This window comes from Hippocampus bargibanti, linkage group LG04 (genome assembly GCF_051943395.1).
Source record: "Hippocampus bargibanti isolate YZ-2025 linkage group LG04, ASM5194339v1, whole genome shotgun sequence".
Taxonomy (NCBI): domain Eukaryota; kingdom Metazoa; phylum Chordata; class Actinopteri; order Syngnathiformes; family Syngnathidae; genus Hippocampus; species Hippocampus bargibanti.
In genome coordinates this window covers 25,271,723-25,285,184 of record NC_142737.1, presented here as the reverse complement: position 1 = coordinate 25,285,184, position 13,462 = coordinate 25,271,723, and the positions used below count along the sequence as shown (strand labels likewise).

General features: G+C 43.0%; 1 protein-coding gene across 1 annotated transcript; it reads right to left on the bottom strand.

Moving 5' to 3' along the window:
* Positions 1 to 11,059: 11,059 nt before the first annotated feature.
* On the bottom strand, positions 11,060 to 13,180 carry figla (folliculogenesis specific bHLH transcription factor). Its single transcript, XM_088995548.1, has 4 exons — positions 12,995 to 13,180; positions 11,814 to 11,960; positions 11,638 to 11,727; positions 11,060 to 11,245 (listed from the first exon to the last, which is right to left on the bottom strand). The coding sequence occupies exons 1-4, from the start codon at positions 13,178 to 13,180 to the stop codon at positions 11,060 to 11,062; spliced, it is 609 nt and encodes a 202-aa protein (XP_088851674.1).
* Positions 13,181 to 13,462: the final 282 nt, after the last annotated feature.

Genomic DNA, 13,462 nt, shown 5'->3' with positions numbered 1-13,462 from the left:
AAACGTATAGAGTATACAAAAAGTATAGAGTGTATACACACACACACACACACACACACACACACACACACACACACACACACACACACACACACACACACACACACACACACACACACACACACACACACACACACACACACACACACGTATATGTACAGTGGGACCTTGGCTTACGAACTTAATTGGTTCCCAGACAGAGTGTGTAAGGCGAAAGTGTGTATCCCGAAAATTAATTTCCCATAGGAAAGCATTAAAATGAGAATAATCCGTTCCCAGGTCCCCATAAAACATAATTTTCTAAGCCCTAAAACTACACAAAATATACCTTATTTTATGTATAATGAATGTGATATTGTATTATCTCATCTCATCTCATTTTCCGTACCGCTTATTCCTCATTAGGGTCGCGGGGGATGCTGGAGCCTATCTCAGCTGTCTTCGGGCACGAGGCGGGGGACACCCTGAATTGGTTGCCAGCCAATCGCAGGGCACACAAAGACATACAACAGTCACTCTCACACTCACACCTAGGGACAATTTGGAGTGGTCAATCTGCCTGCCATGCATGTTTTTGGAGTGTGGGAGGAAACCGGAGGACCCGGAGAAAACCCACGCGGGTCCGGGGAGAACATGCAAACTCCATACAGGGAGGCCGGACCGGGACGCGAACCACTCGACTACCGGGCCGCCCATATTGTATTATGATTAAAGAAATAAACTGTACTGTACAATAAAGTCATTTTATTTACCTTTGTGATGGTCGTTAATGGCTTGATGGAATGGAGTGTCCACTTGATGAACATAGGCTTCTTTTACCATCTTGAGGAATGATCCCTTTGAGGTGCTTTCTCTGAGACAATTTTACCTTTTTCCTCATCAATTGTTTTCTGTTTAGCTGGGTTGATAGCTTTTTGCATCAAGTGTACAGATGACTTGTGCGGGTTATTTGTGGAGCCTGAACAAATGTGTGAGAATAATGGGGAAATGGATTGAAAACAGTTAAACTATCCCATATATTTTAACTGTTTTCTATCCATTTTCTCACTATTCTCACACTCTCACCTTTTTTTTTGTTCCAAGTTCTGTCATCTCCCTTTCGTGTGTGTGTGTTTTCTCACTCTCAGTCTGCCTGTCTCTTTAATGTTTAACCCCCCCACCCCACTGCTGGGTTCTTGACCAATCACGTGGCTTTAACCGGAGACGCCATTTTTTGTTTTTTGGAGAACGGCCTCACTCTCTCTCTCTGTAACCAGATTGCCCATTGCTGCGTTCTTGACCAATCACGTGGCTTCAACCGAAGACTGGGGGCGGGGAATAGAGGACAAACACGGTGGCCACCGTTTTCTTGTTAGGAGAACGGGCTCGTTCGCGAACGACACATCACTCATTGTGGCATCTCCATGTGTATCCCGAAAAATAGTTTGTCTGCCAAGGTAACATTTTCATAAATGTAACGTTCGTAAACCGAAAAGTTCGTAAGCCAAGAGGTTCGTAAACCGAGGTCTCACTGTATATATATATATATATATATATATATATATATATATACGTACAGACAGACAGACACACACACATACATACACACATATACCCGAACACCCAGAAGGAAGGTCAAGGTGAAAATTTTGCAGGGGGCTTGACCAGCCTACCACAATGACTATGCAGTCCGTCATTCTGTGGTGAAGGTGAAATCATTCGGGCAGGTGATCCGGGTGAGACCTAAGTGGGGGAACGACACTCAACCCTGGAATGCCGCAGTGAGGCTGGAGGTTTCGGAGGGCGTCCGCGGCACAGGTCCCACTGGGCCGGCGAAACATCCTCGCCTGCAACTAAATGAGCCGGTTTGAGTCTGTCTATTGAAATGCCCTCCCTTCGCCCACCCATATTGAGCACAAAACTCTTTTCACCGTGTTTGAGCACCCTAAACGGGCCATCGTACGGCAGCCGGTGGGGAGAGCGATGGGAATCGTGACGCACAAAGACAAAACGGGCTGACCTAAGAGCAGACGGAACGAATATTTTGGGGACGCAGTGGTGAAATCATCCCAGAACTCCTCATCCCCAAACTTCTCCAGCTTGGTGTGTCCCCCACGATCTGCCAGTGGACCCTCAGCTTCCTGACAGGACGGACACAACAGGTCAGACTGGGAAATATATCATCCACAACACGAACCACGAGCACTGGAGCCCCGCAGGGATGCGTCCTCTCTCCATTGCTCTTCTCTCTCTACACAAACGACTGCACCTCAACGCACCCAGCTGTCGAATTCATAAAGTTCGCAGACGACACCACGGTCATCGGTCTCATCAAAGACGGCGACGAGTCTGCGTACCGACAACAAGTGGAGCAGCTGGAGCTCTGGTGCAGCCGTCACAACCTGGAGCTGAACACGCTCAAGACAGTTGAGATGATCGTGGACTTCAGGAAACATCCATCACCACAGCTACCCCTCACACTATCCAACTGCCTGGTGTCAACCGTTGAGACCTTCAAGTTCCTGGGAATCACAGTCTCCCAGGACATGAAGTGGGAGGTCAACACCAACTCTATCCTGAAAAAGGCCCAACAGAGAATGTACTTCCTGAGGCTGCTAAAGAAGCATGGCCTGCCACAGGAGGTGCTGCAACATTTCTACAGGGCTGTCATCGAATCCATCCTGTGTTCGTCCATCACCGTTTGGTTCGGGGCCGCCACAAAAATGGACAAAATCCGACTTCAACGGACAGTTAGGACGGCGGAAAAAATCATTGGCACCGCCCTACCCACTCTCGAGGACTTGCACACTGCAAGAATCCAAACTAGGGCGCGGAAAATCCTACTGGACCCTCCGCACCCTGCCCACCACCTTTTCCAGCTACTCCCCTCAGGCAGGCGCTACCGATCCATGCGCACCAAATCCAGCAGACATTTAAACAGCTTCTTCCCCCAAGCCATTAACTCTTTGAACTCTTTCAACAGTAGCCAAAATGGAACTGTATAGTGCCACTTAGCAGTTTTTTTTGACAACGATACTAGTGCAGCGTGTTCTACCGGAAACAAATTCCTTGTGTGTTCTACATACTTGGCAATAAAGATGATTCTGATTCTGATTCTGAAATGGTGCTGGAGTCAGGGGCTCTCCTGGCAAAAGGGGGAAAGAAGGTGCACCTGAAGCTTCAGGCAGAAATTCACCAGGAACGCGGAGTAGCTGACCAAGCACTAACTCTGCCGGAGCGGCGTTAAGGTCTTTTTTTGGGGCCGAACGTAACCAGAGCAGGAAGCCGGTCGACCCACTTACCGTCCGATAGTGCGGCCCGTAGCGCGGCTTTAAGTGACCGGTGGAAACGTTCACACATCCCGTTAGCCTGTGGGTTGTAGGCCATAGTGCGGTGTACCTGCACACCCAAGGACTGAGCCATGGCTGACCAGAGCTCGGACACAAACTGGGGGCCTCTGTCCGAAGTGATATCGAACGGCGTGCCGAAACGTGCGACCCAGGATGACAGAAATGCACGGGCAATATCTGCCGAGGTCGTGGAGGACAGGGAGATTGCTTCCGGCAAGTGGTCCGATCGACCATAGTGAGGAGATGTGTGCTGCCTTTTCGGCAGCATGAATATGCCAGTACTGTTTTTGAATGGGAGGAATGTCGGAGCCATTCGACTGCCATCGCTGGACACCAAAGGGGCCATTGTGCTTTTTTGCGCCTGTAATGGGCAGCATCTTCACAGCCCCGCTTTGTTTAGCGGAAAGGCGGTGCTGTTGGACAGTCTATGGCTGGATGGATGTACGGCTTGAGGAACCGGCGATAAGAAGGGAGGAGCGTCAGCGCAGAGCGCCGATGCGTATGTGGAACTGTTGCGGCTTGGAATTGAAGCAGATTTATGTGGAACAGGAGATGTGAGTCAATCTCTTTTAGCCAATGGATGCTACAGCTGCATGTTTGCTTTCAACATTTAGCTTGTAGTCGAGGTGCACATTCCACCATGATGTCCCTGATCCACTGGTGCAAAGACGCTTTGATCCTCTCCTCTTTCATCTAGAACTGCTTCATGTCATCACAAAGAGGGTACAGCAAGTCCTGAAGAATGAATGTCTCTCTGTGTCTTTGTTAGGTCATATTGTCTCTATGCTGTCATATTATTTGTTATTTACTTTTGTTTTTTTTTGTTCTTTTGACTTCAAGACGGCGCCGCGAGAGTGGCTGCCTTTCCAGCAGCTCATGTATTTTTGTTTTTTGTACTTTCATTCCTTTCATCACTTTGCTGCTGTGAAATGTAAATTTCTCCACTGTGAGACTAATAAAGGCATATCCAATCCAATCCAATCCAATCCAACCCTGCGAAGGAGGGAGGGGCCCGACCAGATCCACATGGACTTGGTCAAATCTCCTGGCCGAAAGTTTCCAAGCTTGCCCGGGTGTGCCAGTGGACTTTGGCGCGCTGACATGCCACGCATGCAGCTGCCCACTTCCTGATGTCCTTTGGTAACCCAGGCCAGACAAACTTGGCCCCAAGTAGTTTGACTGATGGCCGGACGGTGTGAGAGGGAATGAATAGAATAAAAAATTCGCCGACGCCACTCCTGCGGAACCACGGGACGAGTGCAAACAGTAGACACATCGCAGAGGAGAGCGGGCACCCCCTTCACACAGTGCCACCTCCTCAAGCTTCAGGGCAGGGCCTGCTGCCTTGAGTTCATGGATGTCCGGATCCTCCGATTGGGCGGTGGCCATCTCTGACAAATCCACTCTGAGCTGGACTGGACATACTATCGCACGTGACAAGCAATCGGCCACAGGGTTACATTTGCTGGCCACATGCCGAATGTATGTTGTGAATTCGGAAATGGCCGCTAAATGTCGTTGCTGTCGGGCCGATCACGGTTGGGTCACCTTCGACATGGCGAATGTGAGTGGTTTGTGATCCACATATGCGGTGAACCGGCGCCCCTCGAGGAGGAAACGAAAATGGTGCGTTGCAAGATAGAGTGTTAACAACTCTCTGTCGAAAACATTATACTTGCGTTCGTTAGCTTGCAGCTTCTGACTGAAAAATGCAAGGGGCTGCGTTCTCCACAAGCTGCTCAACCACCGCCCCTATCCATTGTCACGAACTCCCCTTCCCCCATTGCCAATTTTGCCGCGTCGAGGCGACGAGCGCGGGCAAAAACTGGCGGGCCGACCGTAGGGATGAAATGCTCTACCCAGTGTTTCGTAGCGGAATTGGAAAAGGCGGGGGTAGTTAACGACGGGAAATCGGTCAGCAGACGTTCGTAAACGTTACCTGACGTTAAATAATTTGCGTGTGTTAATGCTCCGAGCCCTCCAGTCTCACACGGGAAAGTCGCGAACGACGGTTAGCAATGTCCACAAGTAGTCCGTGAGCACATAGAAAATCCGCGCCGATTATCGGGACTGTGATCGAGGCAACAATAAAGTTCCACTTGAATTCCCGTCCGTGGAAGCGCGCAGTCACCGACTTGGAGCCAAAGTTGGCGATGGGCGAGCCGTTAGCTGCGCACAGGGGAGACTCGCATCTACCTGCCGTCTTGTCCGCGGCAGTGGGCGTCAGAAGGCTTACTTGTGATCCGCTGTCCACAAGAAAACGTCTACCTGACGAGTAGTCTGTGATGAAAAGCAGCTCGCTTTTGTTGCCGGCGCCCACAGCTGCTACTGGGTGCCAGGCGTTGGAGGTTCCCGGAACCTCGTAGGAGCAGGGGGGTACGCAGCATCTAGCCTTGGCGCCAAACCACTGATGGAAAAACCAGCTGGCCTTCCCGCGCCGCTTCTGCGATCTGATCGATGCTTGATTCCATTTCACCGAGGGGTTCGGCCGTCATGCTTTGCACGGCGAACCGCCATGTCGCCAGAAGCACTCGATCTGCTTTTTCCGCCAAACCACGATAGCCAGCGGTGGCTAGGCACGTTAGCTAGCACGGCGCGCACTGCGGGTGGTTGCTGGCGAAGGAATATGTGGGGGAAAAAAAAGCATCCGCCATCATCCGAATTTAACAGCGACAGCATTTTGTCCATGAAATCCACAGCTGTTCCATCGCCATATATGTATACACATACACACATTAACGCACATACATACATACATATATATATATATATATATATACATACATATATATATATATATATATATACATACATATATATATATATATATATATATACATACATACATACATACATACATACATACATACATACATACATACATACATATATATATATATATATATATATATATATATACATACATATACATACATACATATACATACATACATACATACATATATACATACATACATATATACATACATACATATATACATACATATATACATATATATATATATATATATACATACATATATACATATATATATATATATATATATATATATACATATACATATACATATACATATACATATATATATATATATATATACATACACACACACACACACACACACACACACACACACACACACACACACACACACACACACACACACACACACACACACACACACACACACACACACACACACACACACACACACACACACACACACGTCACCCTGACTTTGGACACCCCTGCTCTATTGACACATATAACTGAGGAATTAACTCTTTTTTTCCTGATGAAAGAAGAGAGTCTATAGTTTCTTATACTGCATTGAATTTGACTGAAAATGACAAAAATCCTGGCACTGGAGTGGACACATATTTGCACGTTTGGCAGTGAATGAGTTAACTTTGATCAAAATGTGTATGTCATGTACAAATTGGAATGGGAAAAAACATGGACATTCAGAAGTTTGGGGAAACATGCCGTCACGATAATTTATTTTAAATGAAATTAATTCAAACCTATTTAAGTAAAACAAAGCAAACATTTTCCAAAACATATCGTGGACATGGTACAGCAGGTCCAAAACGAGGACTAGACTCAAGTCAAATAAAAATATGTTGTCCATTGTAAATGCTAACAAGACCACATTTAATGAAAAAAATAAAATTTCCAATTACAAACTCATACAACTTGCAAAAGTTAAATTAAAATAAATAGATAAATGGCACCTTTTAGAATCTTCCTGAAGGTTCTTCATAGTAAGGATTCCTGAGGGAAGGAGAAATAATTTGCCAATGTTAAAAAAAAAATATTACTTTCAATGTACTTTTGATTGCAAATCACATTATACATGCACAATTGCATTTAAAAAGGTGTGATCCACATGACAAATGACATTTTAGAAAGTTACAAACACTTTTCGCAGCATGACAAAAACGTTGAACTGAGATATTTCAGTTACTATTGTCTCGTTGATAGCCGTGTACAAGTTTGAAATATTTGCAAATATAATCCTCATTTATTGTATGCAACCGCATATTTAAAAGAGTGATTGATGGTCAAGCCACATTTTTATTAAATTGTAATGAAAGACTTTACCACGAGAGGACACTATAATACTGCATTACTCTAAGTTCTTTTGGGGCTGATAAACTATGAAAACACAAACATGAAAATAATGGATGGATCATGCAAATAAAATGTGCAATAATCATCATTGTTTTGACTGCATCGTAGCAGTATAGATATCAATCATTTGTGGAATATGACGATTTTGTGCTTTGGCAAATGGAATAACAGCATTAACCAGTCCCAAATGGAAAAACTTTAAGGACAACCGAAACCTCCGTAAAATGACTTATACTGAGCGCATTTTACAAAGATTCCACCGCATATAGCTATATTTTACGTTTTAAGACTCACACTGAATATTCAGAAGTCTTGTTTTCGAATTGATGACGATCCCCAAAGTGAGGAACACACGTGACCGAGAAAGCGACACACAATGCATTTTGGGTACTTTTTTTCCATCTGAAAAAAACCGTGTTGATCGCGAAATTAGAAGGAAAACTACATAAATAACGCGATGGTGAATCGTTGTGTGTCGTAAGCCATTTGCGGTAACATGCATAAAGAAGGTATACGTTTACAGAAATTCCCATGTATGGAATTCCAATGAATACACCGACCTCTAGTTCTATTGGTGTGATGCGTTTCATGCATTATCTGCAGAGCTGGACCATAGAAAATAACACCCAGGGCAAAAATATTTCTGTCAGTATAGCATACACACACATAGAAGGTTCTGGCCACTATGACCCAAACAGGACCTTTTGGACTATACTGTATCTTTCTTAAAATCCTGATTGGAAGATCCATGCAAACAATCATTTGTTTTTACTCTAGCAGGATGTACATACAAGGTCAGCTTTTGTCAAAGCAGCTCATTAAAACAGTGAAGTGGTGCAAATTGCTGTGTGGGAGCTGTCTCAATCAGAACCTCTTCACCTTCAAAATCAACAAAGCACACTAGACAAAGAAGTAAGCTATTTGAATGTATAGCGCATCGCTTGTGACTCAACACAATCAAATGCTTTTGTGTCCACCATTCATGAATGGCAAATGATAAAAAGGCATCTGATTTTTGTTTGGTGACTGTTTGGTGTTTAATTTTGAATAATACTGAAAGGTGCTTCCTTCAAAGCAGATTGGGGTTTAGTATTTGCCAATGGAATGTCAGAGTAATTATTTATATGTATATGTGTGTGAGGGAGAAAATTGAAAAATAAATGCACATTAGACCATTTCTGCCCCACTTTCCACAGATCTCTGCTTCCAACTTATGCGACCATCGATTAAAGTTGTATCTCAAAACTGTGGTAAAAGGCATGTACGTACTTAAGGCTAACAGGGAGGAGGGTGTGAACTAGTTTGTTAAAATAATTATCGCTATTGAGGGTATGTGTGTACAGTATGTAGGGGTAGGGTGTATTGGAACGGAGTCGCTCCATGAAGTGACAAAACTCCACGGACGTGATGAAATCAATGAAAAAAAAAAGCTTAAAATTTCCTTTACTCCATTAATAGTTTCACCGTCTCGTCAGGTGTCACATGAAAAAAACAAACGTAAAAAACTAAATGGTGGAACCACGAGTCTCATTCAGTTTAGATTAAATTAAATAAGAGAATGACTTGACAAGAAAAATTAAACAATTTAAGTAATTTGAAATGGAAACGTTCTTGCTCAAACACGAAAAGTTAGGGGAAAAAAAGACTCATCACAGGTTACTCATTTAGATCAGGCAGGAGAGTTAAAAAAACAATGTCTTTTCGGGGGGGGGGGGGGGGGGGGGTCTATGAAACATCGACGCCAAAACAATACTCAATCTATCTGGTTGCACCTTCCACAGATTGCTTTTGCCAGATCGACCTTTCAAGTTGAAGCACTGTATTGGAACGTGAGGATAATCAGAGCAGATAATGGATGAATGGATTTGACCTTTAATTCAATGCAACTGTGAAAATTTCAAACTGGTCAACAAATAGACTCATACATTACCCTTTTAAACAATGTGCTTCTGAGGGAGGGCTGATAAGGCTGAAAATGTTTCACAAGTATTTCATATCAGCCAATTGTGATTGCTTTTTAAAACAATTTGCAATGAAAAAAAGAATTGGATATAATATTAAATATGTCAAGTAATTATATATCAAATGGGGTAGAACTATGAAAGCGGTAAAATACAATTTACCGTCTCTGGTGGAAAAACTGACTTATGATATGTATTGCATAAAGTTGCTCCGCCAACAGCGCACTCGAAACACTTATTTGTTGAAGACGCTACCCTAAAGCAATTCCATTAACTTTTATTCAGAGTTCATGCTAGGCAAGTCTGGCAAACTAATATTCTCTTGGAGTGAATGTATTACAGTTGGCCTACAATCGTTTAACAGCTCATTTTTGCTTTTGATTGAGCACAATGCAACGAATCCATACGGAGGTGTTAAAATTAGGCTGCTAAACACAATCGTATACTACAAGTGTTGGACAGAGTCCACTGCTCCTTAATTTGAGCAAGATTCTGCCATGCCACATGCAAACACTTCTTGTTGGTTAAGCTTCTCGTTGGCGTCTGCAGATGAGGTTCTCTGATGCACTCACTGTACGCGAGTTTTAAATGGCTTAGATGATTTAATTCAAGGACAAATTTAATGCTAAACAATAGCCTAGCACAAGAACATGGACAGTTCCAAGAATTGCTTCCCGAGTTTTCAAAGTCAACTATGGCATCTCGACGGGGAATTATCGCCCAGCCCTCGAACATGATTGCATAATTTTGGACTGACACAGGTAAAACTCAGAAAATTAGAATATTGTGAAAAAGGTCATTCATTTCATTCAGCTTTAAAGGTGAAATGAATATATTATTTATACTCATAATATTAATTGCAAGATATTTCAAGCTTTTTTAATATTTTTATTGAGCTTACAGTTTATGAAAACCGCAAAATCAGAGTCTCCAAATGACTATGGGATTCCTGTGCTTGATTGGCCAGCAAACTCACCTGACTTCAACCCCATCGAAAATGTATGGGCCATCATCAAGAGGAAGATGAGAAACATGAGACCGAGCAATGCAAAAGAGCTGAAGGCCGCTACTGAAGCATCCTGGTCTTCCATAACACCTGAGTAGTGCCATAGGCTGAGATCAGCAGGCCACGCTTTATTTTGAATGCATGGAGACCCATATTCTTTGGGTCTCCATGCATTCAAAATAAACACTGCACTTTAAAGGTTTCTTCAGCCATCATGTTTATGTCGTCCTAAAACGCCATATTAGTTAGGTCCTACAATTTGAGTGAAAATGTCAAAAATCCTGTCACTGGATTGGACACAAAGTTCTAACAAATAAAAGCTTGAAATATCTTGCAATGCATGTTATGAATCTAAATAATATATTCATTTCACCGTTTAAATTGAATTACTTAAATTAATGCATTTTTTTTCACAATATTCTAATTTTCTGAGTTTTACCTGTATACAAAGTACAAGGCTGTCCAATTAGCAACATGTTTGTACATTGCCATTGAACAATTTCTTGTAAAGCTTCCCGTTATGCACCCCAGGCGCATGGTGCCCTACTCTCGGAAACCCAGTTGACAGCATTTATTCCTGTCAATACGTTTTCATACAACTTCTATGTCAAGAGGCCAAAACATGTGCAACATGTGTTACCGAAGATTGGTCGGGTGCTCCTTGAATGATGAACTGGTATGTAGGCATCGCACAATGTTGTAACACCAATCTGGTCAAATCTGCATCTTCTGTTCCTGACTCAGAGGACACGATGAAGCAGTCGTCTGTACTGGCCTCTGACAGATTCAGAAACTGTAATGTAAACCACAGAGAAAAATAAATAAATAAAACATTGCTTCTTTGTGCAGACTCGTATTTGATGGGTATGCATTTCTTCTTTTTTCCAATAACCACTGCTAAGAGATAAATCTTGCTCAACTTGCTCCATTTTGATGTATAAATCACACTCCAACCATTGATAGCAGGCAATCCTCGGTGACCATGGAATACACAAGTTTTGATCATAAACAGTTAGCCTCCCCTTATCACTTCAATATGTTGAGAAGAAGAAAAGATATTCTGCACGTTATGCTAAAATTGGTTTGCAATGGCAAAATTTGATGATCATAATTTTAACACATTTGATCAGCTCTGCAAAGCAAGACATTTTTCATAAAACTCTTCAATACAGAACATAGACTTACATCATCCACCCGCCAAAGATCACTGTCGAAGCCGTCTGGCTGACCATAGGCGATTGCATTCTTTAGGAAGTCTGTCTCACTGCCTGCCGTCTAATGAGGACAAAGCAAATATAATTCATTAACTCAAAAATAACAAGCACAACATTCAGTTACAGTAAACATGATCTGCGCCATACAGCTGCTGTGTCTTGCAGAACTGCAAGTAGTAATCGAATATACTCTGTCGCAGCTTTAAGGGTGTCGACTTTGCTGGGCTTGCGGTCTGGTCGCATCAGAGGTACCATCCGCTTCAAGCGTGAGAACATAGTGTTAAGGTTCCGTATCTGCAAATTTGGAAACAAAATGAAAATGATCTGAATGTTTGGGGTTATCTTTGGGGGGGGGGGGGGACTATAATAAATCATTCAAAGGCCTTGATCGTCACTCATTATTATCGGTGTACAGAAACAATCCTGTCAACAACAATAAAATAACCTCCCATTACAGAATTTGACACTACTTAAAGATGGAGCCGCGAGAGTGGCTGCCTTTCCAGCAGCTACTTTGTTGTTTTTCTACTTCTTTCTTTCCTTTCATCTTCGTTCCATCCCTTTGCTGCTGTGAAATGTAAATGTCTCCACTGCGAGACTAATAAAAGTAAATCCAATCCAATTCGAACTAAAATTAATTTCCATCAATCCATTTTAAACCGGATTTCCACCCATCCCATAAAATACAGTACAAAATCGTTCTTTAATTTGAATACAATTTTGCTTCCCGTTTTAAAGCAATACAGGACGTGCTATGTTCCATTTTTTCCTGATCCCATGCATCTATCATACAGAATAACATGCAAAAACTGGATTTAATAATAATGAACACAATAAAAGACTCCCACATTCCAAAAACATGCATGGAAGGCAGATTGAACACTCCAAATTGTCCTTAGGTATGAGTGTGAGAGTGACTGGTTGTTTGTCTTTGTGTGCCCTGCGATTGGCTGGCAACCAATTAAGGGTGTCCCCCGCCTAATGCCCGAAAACAGCTGGGATAGGGTCCAGCATCCCCCGCGACCCTAATAAGGACTAAGCGATGCACAAAATGGATGGGTGGAAAATAAAAGACAGTAATAATTAAATACAGCAATGTGGTATTCCACAATCTTAGCCTACATCTTGTGTCACTTATTTCCAGATCTGAATGTGGCAAACCCAATTTTAAACAGCGACATTATGAAGAGATAAACATTTGATCGGGGTTCCTTCTGACGTTGGCTCCAGTGCGCTACTTTAAATGTGTTCCTGTAGAGTGGCGATGTAACATCGGATGAAATATTTGAAATCGAAATCGATGTCATCCTACCCCCTGGCTCACTCACCCGAAGCCGCTCCTTAGCATTGACCTGTTCTCTTTTTCTCAGACTTTCGCGGAAGTCTTCTGCAACCACATAGTAGTCGTCATTGACTCGTTTGAATTTCTCAATGTTGCTGTAAACCGGTAGAGCAGATTCGCCTGTCAGTCGCCTCAAAATGTCACTCATCAACTCCTCCTCTGGAACTTTCATTTTATCGAGTATGGTCTAATTACTCTCATGTGAAATTCCCGGTGGTCGTTAATGAACTATGACGGCTTCGGGTCGAGGCAACAGGTAAAGCCACAGGGCAGTACTAATCAGTTAGCCATCAACACCTGTGCAGCACCGATTCGAACGAGGTCTTTCTTGGCACAGAATATATCGCGTTCCCAGAACACTGATCAGCAATTAACAATTTGAAAAAAATACATATATCCGTAATTTTTCATTGTAGGGGATTTCCCAACACTGCATTTGGTTTTCTTACATGTC